The sequence below is a fragment of the Haematobia irritans genome, chromosome 5 (genome assembly GCF_050003625.1).
Source record: "Haematobia irritans isolate KBUSLIRL chromosome 5, ASM5000362v1, whole genome shotgun sequence".
Lineage (NCBI taxonomy): Eukaryota > Metazoa > Arthropoda > Insecta > Diptera > Muscidae > Haematobia > Haematobia irritans.
Genome location: NC_134401.1, coordinates 140,637,675 through 140,662,419, shown reverse-complemented (window position 1 = coordinate 140,662,419; position 24,745 = coordinate 140,637,675). Strand labels below are relative to the sequence as shown.

The following is a 24,745-nucleotide window of genomic DNA, read 5'->3' as shown; positions in this document are numbered from 1 at the left end:
AAATCGGTCTACATGGGGGCTATACCAAAATATGGACCGATACTCACCATTTTCGGCACACCTCTTTACGGTCCTAAAATACCTGTAGATATCCAATTTCAGACAAATTGGATAGAAACTACGGTTTCTATAAGCCCAAGACCCAAAATCGGGAGGTCGTTTTATATGGGGGCTATACCAAAACATGGACCGATACTCACAATTTTTAGCACACCTCTTTATGGTCATAAAATACCTCTAGATTTCAAATTTCAGGCAAATTGAATAAAAACTATGATTTCTATAAGCCCAAGACCCCAAATCGGGAGGTCGTTTTATATGGGGACCATACCAAAACATGGACCGATACTCACAATTTTTGGCACACGTATTTGTGGTCCTACAATACTTCTAGATTTCCAATTTCAAGTAAATTGAATAAAAACTGCGGTTTCTATAAGCCCAAGAAGTAAAATCGGGAGATCGGTCTATATGGGGGCTATACCAAAACATGGACCGATACTCACCATTTTTGGAACACCTCTTTATGGTCATAAAATACCTCTAGATTTCAAATTTCAGGCAAATTGGATAAAAACTACGATTTCTATAAGCCCAAGACCCCAAATCGGGAGGTCGGTTTATATGGGGACTATATCAAAACCTGGACCGATATAGCCCATCTTCGAACTTGACCTGCCTGCAGACAAAAGACGAGTTTGTGCAAAATTTCAGCACGATTGCTTCATTATTGAAGACTGTAGCGTGATTACAACAGACAGACAGACAGACAGACAGACAGACGGACAGACGGACATCGTTATATCGTCTTAGAATTTCTCCCTGATCAAGAATATATATACTTTATATAGTCGGAAATCGATATTTCGATGTGTTACAAACGGAATGACAAACTTATTATACCCCCATCACCATTCTATGGTGGTGGGTATAAAAAAGCAACTAGCCAGTCATAATGGCTCATGATAAGAATTTAATATTTCGATATACAGGAAATAATTATTCATGACTTATGATGTTATAGGTAAGAAACATTAATAAGGTTTAGAATAGGGTCGCTTTAGATATTCTCTAAAAAAAACTGGAGATACTCAATGATAATCACATATGATTTTTTTTCGTTTCACTCCTCCATCACCATCATAATTACCAAGAACCCTTCTTCCAAACATCCAAGTAATGTTCGCGCTACTGGACTTGAATAATAATTTGTAAAAATTATTTATATTTCATCGATAGGCCAGATAAGATAAAAACAAAGCGATACCTATTATTGCTAGTGAATGAATGGTTTCATTTCATTTAGATCTGTACAACGATCTAATTGGGGTTACCACCAACTCCTCCTACAACCCTAAACCTTTAGGCGGCGGTCACCACCTAGCTGAAGTTATAAAACTAATCCGAGAAACAATTTTGTTTGTCTGCCAAATGAATGGCGGAGTTTATTGATTACGTATATACTGGCGTCACTTTATTGAGTCTACGTAAATATTTGTCTTCTGATAATGGCCGAAGTGAGTCTAAGGGCTGGCATATGAGAAATTTCTCACTACAAACAGTCCCATGTAATAAAACTTTCACTTTGGATATCGCAAGTAAATATGCATATTTGTAATAGCGATAGTTAGATAGATAAGGCAATAAAATGCATGTGTCAGTTACAATCAAAGGTAAAGTTAGATAAAGGTAATAAACCTGGAAGTCTATATTGGAAAATATAGGACAGAATTTAATCAATTTAAATGAGAAATCTAATTGGTTTTATTGAAGACTCACATATATGAATATTTCCAATTAGAGGCAAATCGGAGAAAACTTGCGACACACTTCGGCACAATAGTTAGTGGTGATCTTCATCCCGAAGGCAGGCAGAATAGTGCATGTAACGGGTAAAGACTTCAGACCTATTAGCTTGATGTCCTTCTTGCTAAAGGCATTAGAAAGGATTCTGGATAACTAACATACATCAGAAATCAACTGAACGGGAAACTGTCAACATGAGTACTTGAAGGGCAGATCTGGGGATTCGGCGCTACACTCTGTAGTGCATCATATTACACACAAGGAACATACACTGACTACTATTCTTTATATTGAAGGCGCTTTCAATAATACAAGCATTGAGATGGTATTACTTGCACTGGAGAGGAATAACAGGTTGGCTGATAAGTCCCCCGTCTGACACATAGAGGGCATCGCTAGTATTAAATGCATATTATTTTTATAATATGCATATGCAACCTTCAAATGATTCGTGTCAAAATTTGACGTCTGTAAGTCAATCAGTTTGTGAGATACAGCGTCTTTTGTGAAGCAACTTTTGTTATTGTGGAAAGAATGGAAAAAAGGAATTTCGTGTTTTTTTTACAAAATACTGTTTTCTGAAGGGAAAACATACGGTGGAAGCAAAAACTTGGCTTGATAATGAGATTCCCGACTCTGCCCCAGGGAAATCAACAATAATTGATTGGTATGCAAAATTCAAGCGTGGTGAAATGAGCACGGGGGACGGTGAACGCAGTGGACGCCTGAAAGATGTGGTTACCGACGAAAACATCAAAAAAATCCACAAAATGATTTTGAATGGCCGTAAAATGAAGTTGATCGAGATAGCAGAGGCTTTAAAGATATCAAAGGAACGTGTTGGTCATATCATTCATCAATATTTGGATATGCGGAAGCTCTGTGCAAAATGGGTGCCGCGCGAGCTCACATTTGACCAAAACCAACAACGTGTTGATGATTCTGAGCGGTGTTTGCAGCTGTTAACTCGTAATACACCCGAGTTTTTCCGTCGATATGTGACAATGGATGAAACATGGCTCCATCACTACACTCCTGAGTCCAATCGACAGTCGGCTGAGTGGACAGCGACCGGTTAACCGTCTCCGAAGCGTGGAAAGACTCAAAAGTCCGCTGGCAAAGTAATGGCCTCTGGTTTTTGGGATGCGCATGGAATAATTTTTATCGATTATCTTGAGAAGGGAAAAACCATCAACAGTGACTATTATATGGCGTTATTGGAGCGTTTGAAGGTCGAAATCGCGGCAAAACGGCCCCATATGAAGAAGAAAAAAGTGTTGTTCCACTAAGACAACGCACCGTGCCACAAATCATTGAGAACGATGGCAAAAATTCATGAATTGGGCTTCGAATTGCTTCCCCACACACCGCATTCTCCAGATCTGGCCCCCAGCGACTTTTTCTTGTTCTCAGACCTCAAACGGATGTTCGCAGGGAAAAAATTTGGCTGCAATGAAGAGGTGATCGCCTATTTTGAGGCAAAACCGAAGGAGTACTACCAAAATGGTATCAAAAAATTGGAAGGTCGTTATAATCGTTTTATCGCTCTTGAAGGGAACTATGTTGAACAATAAAAACGAATTTTAACAAAAAAAAAATGTGTTTTTCTTTGTTAGACCGGGGACTTATCAGCCAACCTGTTAGTGTGAGTGATTTTATTATCGACTGTATTTACGGTATGCTGCTTTATAGAAATATGGAATCGGTACTGGTAAACTCTACAAGGAATGCGACTACGACAAGAGGACTACCCCAAGGGGGGCGTGATATCACCGTTACTATGGTTACTAATAGTAGATTAGATTCTTATTTTTCTTCACGCCAAAGGGATAAAGGTAGTGGCATATGCGGACGATATCACTGTAATGGTGTCAGGAATATTTCTGAACACTGAGTGACGCTTTGCAGGGCAAGGAAGTGCGGTTTGGGTGTTAACCCAAAGAAGACGGAGCTAGTGCTCTTCACTAGAGCAAGGAAAACCACCGGATATAAAGATCCACAATTTCAAGGGACGAGTTAGAGTCTCTATAGTTCGGCCCAAGTACTTGTGAGTTATCTTGCACTCTACACTGAACTAGCTGGAAAATACTGCAGTCCGTCAAAAGAAGGCCTATGCGGCACTTTATACGTGCCAAAAGCTGGTCGGGGAACGCTGGTGGATGAATCCATCGCTATTCCACCGGCTTTTTACAGCGGTTATAAGACCAGTAGCTACCTCTGGTGGACCATTACGAGACATCGGAATCATATACAGAAATTCAGCAGGATAAACAGAAGGGTTCTCATTTACATGACTGGTGCGATGAGGACAACGGCCACTGCAGCTCTAGAGGTTTTAATGGAAATTTGCCCGCTTGATCTGAGCTAGTGCTTTTCACTAGAGCAAGGAAAACCACCGGATATAAAGACCCACAATTTCAAGGGACGAGATTGAGTCTCTCCAGTTCGGCCCAAGTACTTGTGAGTTATCTTGAACTCTACACCGAACTAGCTGGAAAATACTGCAGTCCGTCAAAAGAAGGCCTATGCGGCACATTATGCATGGCAAAAGCTGGTCGGGGAACGCTGGTGGATGAATCCATCGCTATTCCACTGGCTTTTTACAACGGTTATAAGACCAGTAGCTACCTCTGGTGGACCATTACGAGACATCTGAATCATATACAGAAATTCAGCTGGATAAACAGAACGACTCTCATTTACATGACTGGTGCGATGAGGACAACGGCCACTGCAACTCTAGAGGTTTTAATGGGAATTTGCCCGTTTGATCTGCACATCAGGAAGGCAGCCGAGGTAATACTCATGAGCTTCAACTTACTCGGGAACACGGCCTGCAGGCACGTGGAACGTGTTGCTTCAGTTGGGCTACGCTTAAGTACGGACTATATTGGGGATCTGAACATTTATACGGACGGATGGAAAATGGCTGACGGCACGGTCAGTGGTATCTACTATGAGGAGCTAAGCATCAGGGAGTCATAGGGAATGGACAACGCATGCAGCATCTTTCAGGCGGAGGTATTTGCTATTGCCAAAGCTGCTGAGCTCCTGTTAAGAAGGCCGATATTCAGAAGCGATATCTGTATTTTCATCGACAGTCAAGCAGCAATGAAAGCCTAAGATAATGCGAACATAACGGCGAATATAGTCAGCCTCTGTCGTAGAGAACTCAGAGTTCTCGCTAAACAGCTAATATAACATTGAGTTGGATACCCTGGACATTATGAAATAAGAGGCAATGGCAGGTGTGCTGGTGCACGCGGCATGGATAACATCGTAACGGGCGTTTTTCCCCCGCTATCTTACTTACAGGGTCAACGTTAAATATAATGATCTTGTGGCCTTCCTCTGTGGGTTGCGAGCAGACCAAACTATGAATATGGAACGACAAGAGTAGTAGACTTTCAGGATTTCCTTAATAGACATCATAACAGGACACAAAACACTTGGGAATCATATGGTAAGGATTGGCATAGTGGCCGAGACTCTTACCACTTTCTGTGTCCGGCATTATCTTTTAGAAGAAACAAAATACTGGGTTCCTTTTTCTTTCAGGATATTACCGAGGTACGGGACTGTAATTTAAAGGATATACTCGCCTTTATCAAAGCTTCTGGATGGAAGACCTAGAGAAACTTATTCTTTCAACAACGCAAAGGAAATATGACCAACCCTGGCAGAGGAAGATAGATGTCGAAGAGGAAAGAAACAACCATGAGGAATGATAATGGACCAACATGGTCTAAGTGGACACCATATTTTTCCTTTCTACGGATTTGGTGTCCTAGTGGACCTAAAATAGCCTTAGATTTTGAATTACGGACAAATCGAATACAAATAATTGTGTCTAGCAGCTCAAGTCAAAGCGAGAGATAAATCTATATGGGGCTATAACTAATAGTGGTCCGATATGGCCCATTTGCAATACCGTCCGACCTACACCAATAAAAGCTACTTGTGTCAAGTCGATAGCCTTTTTCCTTCGGAAGTTAGCGTGATTTCCACAGACGGACGGACATAGCTAGACCAACTCGGAATTTCACAGCGACTCAGAATATATACTATATAGGGTCTGAGACCCATATTTTTATGAGTGTATACGTAATGTCCAAGATAGTCAATTCCCCATCCTATAGTAGAGCGTATAAAACTGTCTTAAATTTGATGTAATGAGTTTACTTTTTTACTCACTTATTTATTGTTAAACAATCTCAAAAGAATATTCGTTTTGATTTACTTACCGTTATTATATATTTTATTCTAAAATGATATGCTCCATAAAATCCAAATATTATAAATAGTATATGAAAGAAATTCACAAATATTGGCGCCCACATGTATCCGAGAAAATCGAATACTTGGCGTTCGATTATAGTTATCTGTAACGAGATAGAGATAGATGGAGAAAAATAAACAACATTAAAACGATTAATAAACAAACTTTTTTTTTTATAAGAAACAAAACTTAGACAATAAGTAAAACCCCCTTCCCATAGCCAAGTCATAAAATTGTTATAAATTGTTTATGAGCAACAGACAATGAAACAAAACAAAAATATAGCATTAAACAATCCCAGTGTCACAACAGGGGTCAACAAAAATAAATTTAGTAAATTAATAAGAACTAAATGAAATATGTCTAAACCTCTTCCTTATCAATGAAAAACAAAAAATCTAAAACCGAACATTGGAAATATAACATAAATGTATTTGAAATATACAAAACGATGAGTGGAGACGAGACAAAGCTCAACTATTTTTCATTTAGTTTTAATTTCCCAATAAACGTCGCATACCTCTCTCTCGCTGGGAGCCAAAAATGCTATGGAAAAGTCTAACCGGGTAATTGAAACTAATTGCTTTTAAGTGGGTGAAGTAATCATTTTGTTGTTATTCATCTTCAAAGTCGCACTCACTCACTCTCTCTCTCATACTCATACTCGAAACCCTTAAGATTCATTGCTAGATTCATTGCTGTAGTTGTGGGTGGCATAGGCAAATTTAGAACAATTTATAGTTGTAGTGGTATTGTCATGATGCGGAGGCTATTTTTATTTTATACTCGAGTACTATTTCTTTTTATTGTACTTTTATGAAATAATGAATGACCCGAATATACGACAAGGTCACGCACATTCATTTTAATGGTGATAAAATTGTCCCAAAAATCATCCAAATGAATTAAGTTCAGATATACACTAGAAGATATTTAAGTACACACAATGGTGTCATTTTATTACATCAAAGCTACACTCAACGAAGAAAGGGGGGAACCTAAAAAAATTTTGACAAAATTTCCTATAGATATGAAATTTTGAGAAAATTTCTTATAAAAATAAAATGTTGACAAAATTTCCCATAAAAATGAAATTTTGACCAAATTTCCTATAGAAAAATGAAATTTTGGAAAAATTCTTATAGAAATGAAATTAAAACAAGTATATACGGCCGTAAATTCGGCCAGGCCGAATTTTATGTACCCTCCATCATGGATTGCGTAGAAACTTCTACGAAAGACTGTCATCCACAATCGAATTACTTGGGTTGTGGTATCTTAAAACTTCTTAATATCGTTTTCTAAATTGTGAGTTAGTCCATACGTGGTAGAGAGCCAGAATTGAAATATGGGGATCGCTTATATGGGGGATATATACAATTATGAACATGATATGGAATAATTTTTGTGTGATGGGGGATCGATTTATCTGAGGGCTATATATAACTATAGACCGATATGGATAATGTACCAAATTTCAACAGACTCGGATGAAATTTGCTCCTCCAAGAGGCTCCAAAACCAAATCTCGGGATCGGTTTATATGGCGGCTATATATGATTATGGACTGATATGGACCACTTTTGGCATGGCTGTTAAATACAATACACTATTACCACGTACCAAATTTCAACCAAATCGGATGAATTTTGCTTCTCTAAAAGGCACCGGAGATCAAATCTGGGGATCGGTTTATATGGGTGCTATATATAATTATGGACTGATATGAACCAATTCCTGCATGGCTGTTGGATACCACATACTAACATCACGTACCAAATTTCAACCGATTCGGATGAATTTTGCTATTCCAAGGGGCTCCGTAGGTCAAATCTGGGGATCGGTTTATATGGGGGCTATATATAATTATGGACCGATTTCGACCAATTTTTACATGTGCGTTTGAGGCCAAATATTAGCACCACGTACCAAATTTCAACTGAATAGATGAATTTTGGTCTTCCAATTTTTGCATTGTTGATAAAGACCATATACTAACACCATGTACTAAATTTCAGCCGGATCGGATGAAATTTGCTCCTCCAAGAGGCTCAAAAACCAAATCTCGGGATCGGTTTATATGGGGGCTATATATGATTATGGACTGATATGGCCCACTTTTGGCATGGTTGTTAAATATCATATACTACCACCACGTACCAAATTTCAACCAGATCAGATGAATTTTGCTTCTCCAAAAGGCACCGGAGGTCAAATCTGGGGATCGGTTTATATGGGGGCTATATATAATTATGGACTGATATGAACCAATTCCTGCATGGTTGTTGAATGTCATATACTAACATCACGTACCAAATTTCAACCGAATCGGATTAATTTTGCTCTTCCAAGGGGCTCTGGAGGTCAAATCTGGGGATCGGTTTATATGGGGCCTATATATAATTATGGACCGATTTCGACCAATTTTTGCATGGGTATTTGAGACCATATACTAACACCACGTACCAAATTTCAACTGAATCCGATGAATTTTGGTCTTCCAAGAGGCTCCGGAGGTCAAATCTGGTGATCGGTTTATATGGTTTATATAATTATGGACCGATGTGGACCAATTTTTGCATGGTTGTTAGAGACAATATACTAACACCATGTACCAAATTGCAGCCGGATCGGATGAAATTTGCTTCTCTTAGAGTCTCCACAAACCAAATCGGGGGATCGGTTTATATGGGGGCTATATATAATTATGGACCGATGTGGACCAATTTTTGCATGGTTGTTAGAAACCATATACTCACACCATGTACCAAATTGCAGCCGGATCGGATGAAATTTGCTTCTCTTAGAGGGTCTGCAAGCCAAATTTGGGGGTCCGTTTATATGGGGGCTATACGTAAAAGTGGACCAATATGACCCATTTGCAATATCATCCGACCTACATCAATAACAACTACTTGTGCCAAGTTTCAAGTCGATAGCTTGTTTTTCATTCGGAAGTTAGCGTGATTTCAACATACGGACGGACGGACATGCTCAGATCGACTCAGAATTTCACCACGACCCAGAACATATATATTTTATGGGGTCTTAGAGCAATATTTCGATGTGTTACAAACGGAATGACAAAGTTAATATATCCCCCATCCTATGGTGGAGGGTATAAAAATATATAGAAATGAAATTAAAACAAGTAGATAAAGTAGTAAGTTGTGCCGGGCCGAATCTTAAATACCCACAAATATGAATCAAATATAATAGTTTCCTCTGAAAATTTCAGGGGGGTTTGATTACAGATATTTTCTCAAGCAGATCAGTTCAACCAGTACGCTTCCCACAGATAAATGTAAAGACTTTACCTATGAAGACTTGATCAGATTCTGAATTTATAAGAAACATTTTTTTTTGAGTTTTAGAGGAATCATAAACATCTATTGTAAGTGCAAGAAAATAACGTCTTGATTTGATATCTAAAATCTGTGAATTTTCATCCCAATTATTTAAATGACTACGAGAAGTAAAATCTGGAAATTTTGCATTCAGTTTCAAGCAATTTTCATGATCAGTACGCCTTCTATACCGTCAATAAGTGAAATCGGTCTATATGGAGGCCTTACCAAATGGACGGATAAATCAAAATCATATATACTTTGTTATGGGTCTAAAATGCTAGTATATTTTCAATTTGTGGCAAATCGGATAAAAACTACAATTTCTAGAAACCCTATGAGTTAAATCGGGAGTTCGGTGTAATGGGGGCTATACCAAAACATGGAAGGATACACACAGTATTCAGCACATTTAATTGTAGTTCTAGAATCTAGACCCCAAATCGGAGGGGGTTATATCAAAAACTGTACCGATACTCAATATATTCGGCACACCCCTTTATGGTCCTAGAATACCTCTATATTTCCAATTTTAGGCAAATTGTGTAAAAAACTACGGATTCTAGAAGCCCAATAAGTAAAATCGGGAGAGCGGTCTATATGGGGACTATATCAAAACATGGACCGATAATCACCATTTTCGGCACATCTCTTTATTTTCCCAGAATACCTCCAGATTTCCAATTTCTAGATTCTAGAAGCATAAGAAGTAAAATCGGGAGATCGGTCTATGTGGGGGCTATATCAAAACATGGTCCGATAATCACCATTTTCGGCACATCTCTTTATATTCCTATAATACCTCTAGATTTCCAAATTCAAGGCAAATTGGGTAAAAACTACGGATTCTAAACGCCCAAGAAGTAAAATCGGGAGATCGGTCTATATGGGGGCTATATCAAAACATGGACCGGTACTCACCATTTTCGACACACGTCTTTATGGTCCTAGAATACCTCTAGATTTCTAATTTCAGGCAAATTGGATAAAAACTACAGTTTTTATAAGCCCAAGATCCCAAATCGGGATCTTTGACTCCTATAGAAATGAAATTTTGAGAAAATTTCCTATAGAAATGAAATTGCACAAAATTTCCTAGAGGAATGAAATTTTAACAAAATTTCCTAGAGAAATTAAATTTTAACAAAATTTCCCGTAAAAATGAAATTTTAACAAAATATCCTACAGAAATGAAATTTTAACAAAATTTCCTATAGAAATAAAATTTGGACAAAATTTGATTTCTACATTTCCATCATTTTCTTAACTGACTTAATTTTGGTGATATATTTTTCCGCCTAGAAAAAAATAAAATTTCCATATCAAGTTGTTTTGTTTTTTACAAATATACTACTAGAAAGTTAATTTATTGTCCACATTGTAAATCTTACAAATCCCCTAACAAAAGCCAAAATACCGCAATTCACAATCAAGATAACAAAAAAAACGCAACAAACAAAAAACTATCGACAATAACCAAGAAGGCGAAGAAGAAGAAAACCCTAGATTTAGAAACTAAACCAGAACACCTTTAACTACAAAATTTTGGCGTAGTTTTAAATTGGGTTATAACAAAACTACTATGTAATTATAAACACTTGCACTCACACACACAAACTCACATAGAAAAATACTCAACTAACAATACTCATGCTCATGTGGAAAGACTAAACGAATTTATATGAACTTGCAAGTAGTTCAGAATAACTCTCTTCTACCCATTACGTTAAGGTTGCTCTCTCTAGTCCACAAACTAAGCTTACACATAAATAAAGCAAAGCAAAGAGTGTAGATGTTAGAGTCCCCATGAATATCCTTTCTCACACCCCAATGTATGTAGTATGTTTGACTATGTTAGTATGATTTTTATGTTCTATGCATTTCGCGACACATTTTTCCATTCCATTTATTGTCCTTTGGTGCATGGCCAAAGGTGTTATAAGTGTTACGATGAATATTTGGTTGCAGAATATTTTTATATGCTCCCATTATTTGGCTATTTGCCTAAAGCTATATTTGGAATGATGGGTATGAGGAGAGAGAAAGAGACACATTACACTGAAGTTTCATATAACCCCCATATATGAAACTTTAGTGTAATGTGTTTCTGTATGAAACTTTAGTGTAATGTTTCTCTTTAAATATAAGAAATTTATTTTAACCATTAAAATTAGTAGGTATTATTATTGAAATATAAATTTTGAAGTAATTAAAATTGGGAAAATATTTTAATAATTCCTACAATACATAATTATTATATTTCCTAATATTTAGAGTATGTAAAATAAAATTTCGAAATACCCTAGCGATAATTAGATATACACACAAAAACTAACTTTTTGAATTAAATCACGAAATTAATTGATCCAATTAATTTTGAATCGAAATGTCTTCCATCACAGAAATGATAGTATCAATCACCAAAGTCAATTAACCCTGGACAGTCATCGTTCGTCAAAATGACGACGCGTAATTTCATTTTCGATTTAAAATGCATTTTAGTCGATTGGGAAATCATAAATTTTAGTTATACTAATTGAACTATTTTGGGAATTTTTATTTTATACTAATTAAACACAAATTGAATAAGAAAATAAAGTCAATTTTGGTTCTCATTTTTGCTTACGATGTAAATTATAGCGTCTTGAAATAAGCCGTAGTCAAAATGACGAAGGATGACGTTAGTGTACAAAAAATAAGGATGACTTTCCAGGGTTAAAAAATTAATTGATGCTATTCATTTTTGTGATTGATTTCTTTTGATTAATAAAAAATTTGTTGAATTAAATTTTTAATTGAATATTTTTGGACCTGGAACCTAAAATCCTGAAACCAGTATTCGTACAAGTTAAATTGAATAAAGGCTCAATATTTGTCCATAAATTGTGACAAAAAGGCTAAAATTGCCCCTAAAAGCAGCTTTGACAATTCATGACAATCGACATGCTTATGCCCATATACACACAATTTTCAATTATTCTAATTTCCCAAAAAAACATGTTTAACATTTTATATAACTCGCGGTGTCTGTAAAAACGGGGTGTTACCTGATACGGGTATTTTTCAGCTGATTTTTACGATTTAATTTAAACTTGACAGAGAAAGACGGACTGCTTATCAAATATGCATGAAATAGGTTCAGATTTATAGCTCACGCTAATATTTAGCAAACCATATTTTATTTAAAATAAATATAAAATATTAAAAATTTAAACTATTATTATTATATTGTACTTTATTATTATTTATTTATAGAAGTACTTTCACACAAAAATAATATCATCCAAATTTTAAGCTCATTCCTCGTACATATTATAGGTATAAAAGGGCAAAATCTGACAATACAGTAGTGGTGTGTCACACATATGTTTTAAAAGAGCACAAAAAGTGAACACAAACACACAAAAAATGACCGAAAATGCATAGGCAACACCGACAACAACGATAGCAGCACTAGTAGCACTAGTAGCAACAACAAGCAATTGTGAGTGAACTTTTAGCATAGTTTCGCTTGTGACAGAAGCAACAGCAGCAAATTGTTTTTACGCTACAATAGTAGCAACAATGATAGCAAAACAGAGGAACACACGCACACACACACAAATGAACACAAATATACGAAGAGCATCGTATGACTTCCATATATTGGCAGCATAATTCTAGTGGCCATAGCATGAGAAGAGAGATATGATGTTATCGCTGTTGTTTTTTTGTTGGGGGTTTGGTTTGTTTAAATTAAATGATTCTTTAATTGAGCAATGGCACATAATAAACGAGAGACTAGAGATTTAATGAAATTTTCACTGATAAAATAAAATACATACAAACTGCTAGACAAAAAATGTTTACATACGAAGACAGACAATGGAGAGTGACATGAAATGGGTTTATAAGTGGTAATGTGACAAACTTTATTTTATGTAGTTGTGAAAGATTATGATGTACTTATGTACAAATATTTGTTGTTGCTGTTGTTATTGTTTTGCCTCTTCATCAGAGCCTAAAGTGTTTGATGAGAACACAATTACATCTATTACGTGAACATACCTTTCGCCACATTCATCCATACTGGGTTCTCTATGTGGAATGAGTATGCATGCCTATGCCTAGAATATTGTGCAAATACTGCTGTTGTTAATGATGTTTAACACAAACCACGAATTATTGCCGCAGCATGTACTGCTGCTTTGCGCTGTTGTAATAAATTTTATGCCTAGACTTATGGTTTAGGCATTTACACTACTAAATAAATGCCGGAACTTAGAAATTACTAATAAAATTACAAAGCTGGTTTGTGTGGTGACTGTGCAAATAATGAGAAAATTTAATCTGAGAAGACGATTTTCCATTTTATGCACAACAAGCTTATGGTGTGATAAGGAGTTTAATGTTCTATGAATGCGAGGACAGAATTTTGTATAAAATTTCGAATTAATGTAAGAAATTAATTTTTTCTAAAAAATGCCTATACCCAAACCAAAAAGTATACCCTATATGGTACTAAAGACAATTTAATTCTACTTTAGTCCATGGAATTATTATGTTTTGAGAAAGTTTCCTTGACTTCAATATTTTTTTGCGTACGTTAATAAAATTTACTTTTAAAGGTGAAAATTATGCACAAATGAAGCATAAAGATTTACTAAATTCGTGTCTCCCACAAAATAGTTCAGAATTTCTTAATAAAGGGTGATTTTTTAAGAGCTTGATAACTTTTTTTTAAAAAAAAACGCATAAAATTTGCAAAATCTCATCGGTTCTTTATTTGAAACGTTAGATTGGTCCATGACATTTACTTTTTGAAGATAATTTCATTTAAATGTTGACCGCGGCTGCGTCTTAGGTGGTCCATTCGGAAAGTCCAATTTTGGGCAACTTATTCGAGCATTTCGGCCGGAATAGCCCGAATTTCTTCGGAAATGTTGTCTTCCAAAGCTGGAATAGTTGCTGGCTTATTTCTGTAGACTTTAGACTTGACGTAGCCCCACAAAAAATAGTCTAAAGGCGTCAAATCGCATGATCTTGGTGGCCAACTTACCGGTCCATTTCTTGAGATGAATTGTTCTCCGAAGTTTTCCTTCAAAATGGCCATAGAATCGCGAGCTGTGTGGCATGTAGCGCCATCTTGTTGAAACCACATGTCAACCAAGTTCAGTTCTTCCATTTTTGGCAACAAAAAGTTTGTTAGCATCGAACGATAGCGATCGCCATTCACCGTAACGTTGCGTCCAACAGCATCTTTGAAAAAATACGGTCCAATGATTCCACCAGCGTACAAACCACACCAAACAGTGCATTTTTCGGGATGCATGGGCAGTTCTTGAACGGCTTCTGGTTGCTCTTCACTCCAAATACGGCAATTTTGCTTATTTACGTAGCCATTCAACCAGAAATGAGCCTCATCGCTGAACAAAATTTGTCGATAAAAAAGCGGATTTTCTGCCACTGATTTTGGTAATAAAATTCAATGATTTGCAAGCGTTGCTCGTTAGTAAGTCTATTCATGATGAAATGTCAAAGCATACTGAGCATCTTTCTCTTTGACACCATGTCTGAAATCCCACGTGATCTGTCAAATACTAATGCATGAAAATCCTAACCTCAAAAGAATCACCCTTTATTTGCAAATTTGACCCATCTTGGACTTACTAAAGACATTTTTGCAATTTTGATCTCCAAATTTTTCCAAAACTTCACCAGTTTTAGAGAAAAAAAAAAATTCCGGGTATTTAAAGTCGAGAAAAACCGACCTTAAAAAATTCGGTTTTTGATCACTCTCGGCACGTACTCATCGACCATGGGGCCAAAATAAATGCCGAATATTATTGGGAAAATTTTCTATTGAAGCTCTGAGCAGACAAACATTTCGACCGCAGACCATGAACATTCCTACAGGACTCAATGGCCACCAACATCTCCGCGGCGGCGCTTCACCTTAAATAGACCAAAATACCTCAGAGGTACCTTCTTGCCGTGTGTGATGGCTTTACCGGCCGTTTGAAGGTCATAATTCGTGCCAAAAGTAGCCAATATTTTCCGAGAAAATAATATGCCAGTACAAACATATTACATTTTCCCCGTGAAAAATTGGATTATGCTCTTAAAACATGTTTGGATTCATTACTTACCGTCGCTGCTAGTAGTATATATACAATATGTCAAAATTAGAACCGATTCCTTACAAAAATAATTTTATTTCCATAGACATTTTTTTCAAAATTTCATTTCTATGGAATTTTGTCAAAATTTCATTTCTATAGGAAATTTTATCAACTTTTATCATTTCTATAGAAAATTTTGCAAAATTTTTGTTTCTATAGAAAATTTTGTCAAAATTTCATTTCAAAGAAATTTTGTCAAACTTTCATTTCAAAGAAATTTTGTCAAAATTTCATTTCAAAGAATTTTTATCAAAAATTTCATTTCTACGAAATTTTATCAAAATTTCATTTCTATAGGAAATTTTGTAAAAATTTGATTTCTATAGGAAATTTTGTCAAATTTTAATTTCTATAGAAAATTTTGTCAAATTTTAATTTCTATAGAAAATTTTGTCAAATTTTAATTTCTGTAGGAAATTTTGTCAAAATTTCATTTCTATAGGAAATTTTGTAAACATTTTATTTCTATAGAAAATGTTGTCAAAAATTTAACTTCTATAGGAAATTTTGTCAAAATTTCATTTCTATAGGAAATTTTGTCAAAAGTTCATTTCTATAGGAAATTTTGTCAAAATTTCATTTCTATAGGAAATTTTGTCAAAATTGCATTTCTATAGGAAATTTTGTCAAAATTTAATTTCAATAGGAAATGTTGTCAAAATTTCATTTCTATAGGAAATTTTGTCAAAATTTCATTTCTATAGGAAATTTTGTCAAAATTTCATGTCTATAGGAAATTTTGTCAAAATTTCATTTTTATAGGAAATTTTGTCAAAATTTCATTTCTATAGGAAATTTTGTTAAAATTTCATTTCTATAGGAAATTTTGTCAAAATTTCATTTCTATAGGAAATTTTGTCAAAATTTCATTTCTATAGGGAATTTTGTCAAATTTTAATTTCTATAAGAAATTTTGTTGAAATTTCATTTCTGTAGGAAATTTTGTTGAAATTTCATTTCTATAGGAAATTTTGTTGAAATTTCATTTCTATAGGAAATTTTGTTGAAATTTCATTTCTATAGGAAATTTTGTCAAAATTTCATTTATATAGGAAATTTTGTCAAAATTTCATTTCTATAGGAAGTTTTGTCAAAATTTCATTTCTAGGAAATTTTGTCTACATTTCATTTCTATAGGAAATTTTGTCAAATTTTAATTTATATAGGATATTTTGTCAAATTTTAATTTCTATAGGAAATTTTGTTAACATTTCACTTCTATAGGAAATTTTATTAAAATTTCATTTCTATAGGAAATTTTGTCAAAATTTGGCTTCTATAGGAAATGTTGTCAAATTTTAATTTCTATAGGACATTTTGTCAAAATTTCATTTCTATAGAAACTTTTGTCAAAATTTTATTTCTGTAGAAAATAAAATTTCCATAGGAAATTTTGTCAAAAATTTCATTTCTATCGGAAATTTTGTCAAATTTTAATTTATATAGGATATTTTGTCAAATTTTAATTTCTATAGGAAATTTTGTTCAAATTACATATCTATAGGAAATTTTGTCAAATTTTTATTTATATAGGATATTTTGTCAAATTTTAATTTCTATAGGAAATTTTGTCAAAATTTCATTTCTATAGAAACTTTTGTCAAAATTTTATTTCTGTAGAATATAAAATTTCCATAGGAAATTTTGTCAAAATTTCACGTCTATAAGAAATTTTGTCAAAATTTCATTTCAATAGGAAATGTTGTCAAAATTTCATTTCTATAGGAAATTTTGTCAAATTTTAATTTCTGTAGGAAATTTTGTTGAAATTTCATTTCTATAGGAAATTTTGTTGAAATTTCATTTCTATAGGAAATTTTGTTGAAATTTCATTTCTATAGGAAATTTTGTCAAAATTTCATTTCTATAGGAAATTTTGTCTACATTTCATTTCTATAGGAAATTTTGTCAAAATTTCATTTCTATAGGACATTTTGTCAAAATTTCATTTCTATAGGAAATTTTGTCAAATTTTAATTTATATAGGATATTTTGTCAAATTTTAATTTCTATAGGAAATTTTGTTAACATTTCACTTCTATAGGAAATTTTATTAAAATTTCATTTCTATAGGAAATTTTTTCAAAATTTGGCTTCTATAGGAAATGTTGTCAAATTTTAATTTATATTGGATATTTTATCAAGTGTTAATTTCTATAGGAAATTTTGTCAAAATTTCCTTTCTATAGAAAATTTTGTCAAAATTTCATTTCTATGGGAAATTTTTTGCAAATTTTCACTTCTGTAGGAAATTTTGTCCAAATTTAATTTCTATACAAAATTTTGTCAAAATTTCATTTGTATGGAAATTTTGTCAGAATTTCCTTTCTATAGGAAATTTTGTCAAAATTTTATTTCCATTTTCGAATATTTTTTTACCCGTGCATTAAAAAAACAAAAATGTTAAATACTGTTTGCTATATTAATTCCTCTTAATTATTGCAAACAATAATCAGAAAATTCTATTAAAAATCTCCTCCCAGATTACCCACTCTACACCCATAATTGCATGGGCTATACCGAATTGTCATCATCGAAATGACGACAATAACGCCTCTGTGACTCGACTTAATTGAACTCTAGGAAACAACAGCCAAACGAACTGCAGAACACAACGCTTTTCTAAGTCGCATAAAAAACATGTCACATTAAACGAAATGAAAACTAAAAAAATTAAGCTAAAAAGCCAGCCTGGCATCAGTCAGAAACAACAACAAGAACAAAGAAATCTTAACTTAAAAACAATCTAACGCACCAACACTCAAACATGATGTCACACTTCTAACATTTCTTGCTTGAGAGAATCTTTCAATGTAGAACATGAGTTGGTCTGGTCTCTCAGACCTCCTTGATGTACCCCGCCGCCACGCCCTCCCGCAAACATCCTTCTGTGTGGGCCGTTTAGTTTATGGATGGCCTCAAACGGATGGATGACTATGAATGGATGAATGACATAGACGTGTTGTCGGCGAGAGGGGGAGGGGCTGTTGTTTGGTTATTTCCATAGTCTGGTATAAAATTACAAACCACCCACATACTAGGTGGTTAAGCGTGTGGCATACGATACTCGAGATGGAATATCGAACTCCCTAGACTTGAACCAACCAACCACCCAACGAAGCGAAGTTAGAATATAGCATGTAAATGAAACGTAATAGTGGAAATTCCCGCGTGACTTCATCTGCTAACAATTAACGGTTGACCCTCAATAAAGGAAACCAATGGAATATCAAACTCCCAACAACCAATACTCCTTTAATACACTTAAAGGCCTTACAGCTGGAAAGGAAATGACAAAAGAATCATCCGGAAAAGCATATTACTATCTGCAAAATTTTCCATCTAACAAAAATTTCGGATAAACTTTGTAGTAAATTGTATTACTACTAACAATTTTGCGAAAATTTTATTTTGTCATAATTTTATTTCTATAGAAAATGTTGTCAAAATTTTATTTCTATAGAAAATTTTGTCAAAATTTTATTTCTGTATGAAATTTTAGCAAAATTTCATTTTTATAGAAAATTTTGTCAAAATTTTATTTCTATAGAAAATTTTGTCAACATTTATTACTATAGAAAATTTTGTCAAAATGTTATTTCTATAAAAAATTTTGTCAAAATTTTATTTCTATAGAAAATTTTGTCAAAATTTTATTTCTATAGTAAATTTTGTCAAAATTTTATTTTCATACGAAATTTTGTTAAAATGTCACTTCTATAGAAAATTTTGTCAGAATTTCACTTCTATAGAAAATTTTGTCAAAATTTAATTTCTATAGAAAATTTTGTCAAAATTTTATTTCTATAGAAAATTTTGTCAAAATTTGATGTCTTTAGAAAATTTTGTCAAAATTTTATTTCTATAAAAAATTTGTCGAAATTTTATTTCTATAGAAAATTCATAGGAAATTTTGTCAAAATTTCACTTCTATAGAAAATTTTGTCAGAATTTCACTTCTATAGAAAATTTTGTTAAAATTTAATTTCTATAAAAAATTTTGTCAAAATTGTATGTCTTTAGAAAATTTTGTCAAAATTTTATTTCTATAGAATATTTTGTCAAAATTTTATTTCTATCGAAAATTTTTTCAAAATTTTACTTCTATATGAATATAGAAAATTTTGTCAAAATTTTATTTCTATAGAAAATTTTGTCAAAATTTAATGTCTTTAGAAAATTTTGTCAAAATTTTATTTCTATAAAAAATTTGTCGAAATTTTATTTCTATAGAAAATTCATAGGAAATTTTGTCAAAATTTCACTTCTATAGAAAATTTTGCCAGAATTTCACTTCTATAGAAAATTTTGTCAAAATTTCATTTCTATAAAAAATTTTGTCAAAATTTTATGTCTTTAGAAAATTTTGTCAAAATTTTATTTCTATAGAATATTTTGTCAAAATTTTATTTCTATAGAAAATTTTGTCAAAATTTTACTTCTATATGAAATTTTTTCAAAATTTTATTTCTATAGGAAATTTAGTCAAAATTGCATGTCGCTAGGAAATTTTGTCAAAATTTCATGTCTCTAGGAAATTTTGTCAAAATTTTATTCTATAGGAAGTTTTGTCAAAATTTCATTCTATAGGAAGTTTTTTCCATAATTTCATTTCTATAGGAAATTTTGTCAAAATTTTATTTTTATAGAAAATTTTGTGAAAATTTTATTTCTATAGGAAATTTAGTCAAAATTTCATGTCTCTAGGAAATTTTGTCAAATTTTAGTTTCTATAGGAAATTTTGTTGAAATTTCATTTCTATAGGAAATGTTGTCAAAATTTCTTTCTATAGGAAATTTTGTCAATTTTTTTTTTTCTATAGAAAATTTTGTCAAAAATTCACTTCTACAGAAAATTTTGTCAGAATTTCATTTGTATAGAAAATTTTGTCAGAATTTCATTTCTTATAAACTTGTTTTTATTATATTCGACCTTTATTTGATTTTTCCAATTAATGAATTGTTGATTGAAACGAGCTCGAGGTCTGTATGTTTTAATTTATTTTTTTATTCAATATTTCGTCTTTTCGTTGAAAGACTTCATCGGGAAAATTATTGAAAACAACAAAAATGTTACACCCACTATTGAGTAGAACCTAACGACACAGCGTCTGTTGTCATACGACGAAATATTGAATAAAAAAATAAATTAAAAAATACAGACCTCGAGCTCGTTTCAATCAACAATTCATTAATTGGAATATCATTTCTATAGGAAATTTTGTCAACATTTCATTTCTATAGGAACTTTTGTCAGAATTTCATTTGTTTAGAAAATTTTGTCAGAATTTCATTTCTATAGGAAATTTTGTCAAAATTTCATATCTATAGGAATCTTTGTCACAATTTCATTTCTATAGGAAATTTTGTCAACATTTCATTTCTATAGGAACTTTTGTCCGAATTTCATTTGTTTAGAAAATTGTGTCAGAATTTCATTTCTATAGGAAATTTTGTCAAAATTTCATATCTATAGGAAACTTTGTCAGATTCTCATTTCTATAGGAAATTTTGTCAAAATATCAGTTCTATAGGAAATTTTATCAAAATTTCAGTTCTATAAAAAATTTTGTCAAAATTTAATTTCTATAGAAAATTTTGTCAACACTTCATTTCAATAAGAAATGTTATAAAAATTTCAGTACCATAGGAAATTTTGAAAAATTTCAGTTCTATAGGAAATTTTATCAAAATTTTATTAATATAGAAAATTTTCTCAATTTCGTCTAAATTTCATTTCTATAAGAAATTTAGTCAACATTTCATTTATATAGAAAATTCTGTCCAAATTTTATTTCTATAGAAAATTTTGTGAAAATTTTATTTCTATAGAATATTTTGTCAAAATTTTATTTTTATAGAAAATTTTGTGAAAATTTTATTTCTATAGGAAATTTAGTCAAAATTTCATGTCTCTAGGAATTTTTTTCAAAATTTCATGTCTCTAGGAAATTTTGTCAAAATTTTATTCTATAGGAAGTTTTGTCAAAATTTTTCCATAATTTCATTTCTATAGTAAATTTTGTGAAAATTTTATTAATATACGAAATTTTGCCAAAATACCATTTCTATAAGAAAGTTTGTCAGAATTTCATTCTATAGGAAATTTTGTCAAAATTTCAGTTCTATAGGAAATTTTGTCAGAATTTCATTTGTATAGAAAATTTTGTCAGAATTTCATTTCTATAGGAAATTCTGTCCAAATTTCATTTCTATAGAAAATTTTGTGAAAATTTTATTAATATAAGAAATTTGCCAAAATAAAAAAAAAGTTTGTCAGAATTTCATTTCTATGGGAAATTTTGTCAAAATTTCAGTTCTATAGGAAATTTTATCAAAATTTCAGTTCTATAGAAAATTTTGTCAATATTTAATTTCTACAGAAAATTTTGTCAACATTTCATTTCAATAAGAAATGTTATAAAAATTTCAATTCCATAGGAAATTTTGAAAAATTTCAGTTCTATAGGAAATTTTCTCAAAATTTTATTAATATAGAAAATTTTCTCAAAATTTCGTCTAAATTTCATTTCTATAAGAAATTTAGTCAAAATTTCATTTCTATAGAAAATTCTGTCCAAATTTTATTTCTATAGAAAATTTTGTGTAAAACAGAGTGTGAAGCTGTGTACACCAGAACAAATCCTTGAAAACGGTTTTGACGAAGTCAACCGAAATATTGGAAATAAAAATAAAAGAAAAACATCATATCTATGTTTTTTAATCGACCTATAGCCGAAACTATGAAAAATAATTCTTAAAGATAAATAAAAAGGTCAACGATAATCATCCAGAAAAATTTTATTTTTGTAGAAAAATTTGTGAAAATTTTATTTCTATAAGAAATTTTGTCAAAATTTCATTGGTATAGGAAATTTTGTCAAAATTTCACTTCAATAGGAAATATTATAAAAATTTCACTTCAATAGGAAATTTTGTCAAAATTTCATTGGTATAGGAAATTTTGTCAAAATTTCACTTCAATAGGAAATATTATAAAAATTTCACTTCAATAGGAAATTTTGTCAAAATTTCATTGGTATAGGAAATTTTGTCAAAATTTCACTTCAATAGGAAATATTATAAAAATTTCACTTCAATAGGAAATTTTGTCAAAATTTCAGTCATATAGGAAATTTTATCAAAATTTCAGTTCTGTAGAAAATTTTGTCAAAATTTAATTTCTATAGAAAATTTTGTCAAATTTTCATTTCTATAGGAAATTGCGTCAACATTTCATTACAATAAGAAATATTATAAAAATTTCAGTACTATAGGAAATTTTGAAAAATTTCAGTTCTATAAGAAACTTTATCAAAATTTCAGTTCTATAGAAAATTTCGTCTAAATTTCATTTCTATAGAAAATTTTGTGAAAATTTTATTTCTATAGAAAATTTTGTCAAAATTTCATTTCTGTAGGAAAAATTTTGTCAGAATTTCATTTGTATAGGAAATTTTGTCAGAATTTCATTTCTACAGGAAATTTTGTCAAAATTTCATATCTATAGGAAACTTTTCAATTTCAACAATTTCATTTCTATAGAAAATTTTGTCAAAATTTCAGTTCTATAGAAAATTTTGTAAAAATTTCATTTCTGTAGGGAATTTTGTCGAAATTTAATTTCTATAGAAAATTTTGTCAAAATTTCACTTCTATAGAAAATTTTGTCAGAATTTCATTTCTATAGGAAATTTTGTCAAAATTTCATTTCTATAGAAAATTTTTATTTCAATAGAAAATTTTGTCAAAATTTCATTTATATAGGAAATTTAGTCAAAACTTCATTTCTAAAGGAAATTTTGTCAAATATTTTTGTTAAAAAAATTTTGTTAAAATTTTTATTTCTATAGGAAACTTTGTTAAAATTTTAATTTCTATAGGAAACTTTGTTAAAATTGTATTTCTATAGGAAATTTTGTCAAAATTTCATTTCTGTAGAAAATATTGTCAAATTTCTATTTCCATAGGGTTTTTGTCAAAATGTTATTTCTATAGAAAATTTTGTCAAAATTGTATATTATTCCATTTATTTATCATTGCCAAATTAATTTTTTTACTGTGTAGCTTTTGATTGACCTTTGCGATACTTGTTTTTATGCTTCAATAATTGAAGTTTTTGTTCAACTTTAATTTATTACCCCCTATGAAATTGCGCTTCACATTCAACTTTATTTAAAAACAATCCAATAATAATTGTTAAGTTTGTTTGCATGATGGTAATTGAGTCAAAGAATGCGCCAAGTTCTTGGGTAGCATATGTTCCTCAACTACTATGTTTATATAAACAAAAAAAAATAATATATGGTGATAGCAGAATATGGGGAGTCGTTGAGCTTCAACGCCTTCTTACTCCCATGCTGATGTTCATGAAGTCTTCGTTGAATTTCAATATCAGTTTGAAAACGATCGAGATAGATAATATAAACATATGTAAACATATTAAGCTTAGACAACATGAGAGTAGCAAATGTCACAGCAAAATAAGATAAAGCATGCGAGGGAGGTGTAATTATTATGGTAGGGGGAATTGGAAGGGAATTGTGCCATCGGGTAATACCACAATTCAGACTTTGGTGTCGTTCGTAAGGCCGTAGCTCCAGACCTTGATCAATTCAGATATTCAAGACACCCACGAATATACCCAATGAATTACCATCATTATCAGACTACACTCTTTTGTATTGCAAGATTTTGCAATATCATATATCTTATTTAGCATTTGGATGGGTAGATGTTGTCATCGCCCTTTTATGGTGATGACAATTGGGCGATGATGATAGCAACTACATTCACATCGTTCAAGTTCAAGGTCTGGAATTTTTGTTTTCTCTTCAGAAATAAACACAAAACGACATGCTAGTACAAGCAATCAAGATATCACCAACAACCGGGAGGCATAGTCATATCCACTCCCAACAATAACACAAACTGGAGTATGAATTGTTTATGGTCATAATAAAACAAACAAATAAACAGATAATTAAAAACAAAAAATGAATAGCAGGCGGTTAAACATACGTACATAATTAAGACCATTTTGTCAAGAAGCAATTTCAACATCATCAAAATATGATTTTCACATTTTCTTGCTACCAACTTCAAGACACTTGCCCACATTAAATGGCCAGCTATTCAGTTGAACTTCCACA

At 32.0% G+C, this 24,745-nt stretch overlaps 1 protein-coding gene across 4 annotated transcripts in view; it reads right to left on the bottom strand.

The window, feature by feature from the left end:
- Positions 1 to 24,745, bottom strand: part of NKAIN (Sodium/potassium-transporting ATPase subunit beta-1-interacting protein) — a 182,011-nt gene that overhangs the window by 58,093 nt on the left and 99,173 nt on the right. For all 4 annotated transcript variants that reach the window (XM_075309005.1, XM_075309007.1, XM_075309004.1 and 1 more), the window contains exon 3: positions 6,051 to 6,188. In XM_075309005.1, coding sequence (XP_075165120.1) covers positions 6,051 to 6,188 — 138 coding nt within the window. The remainder of the gene's footprint in view (positions 1 to 6,050; positions 6,189 to 24,745) is intronic.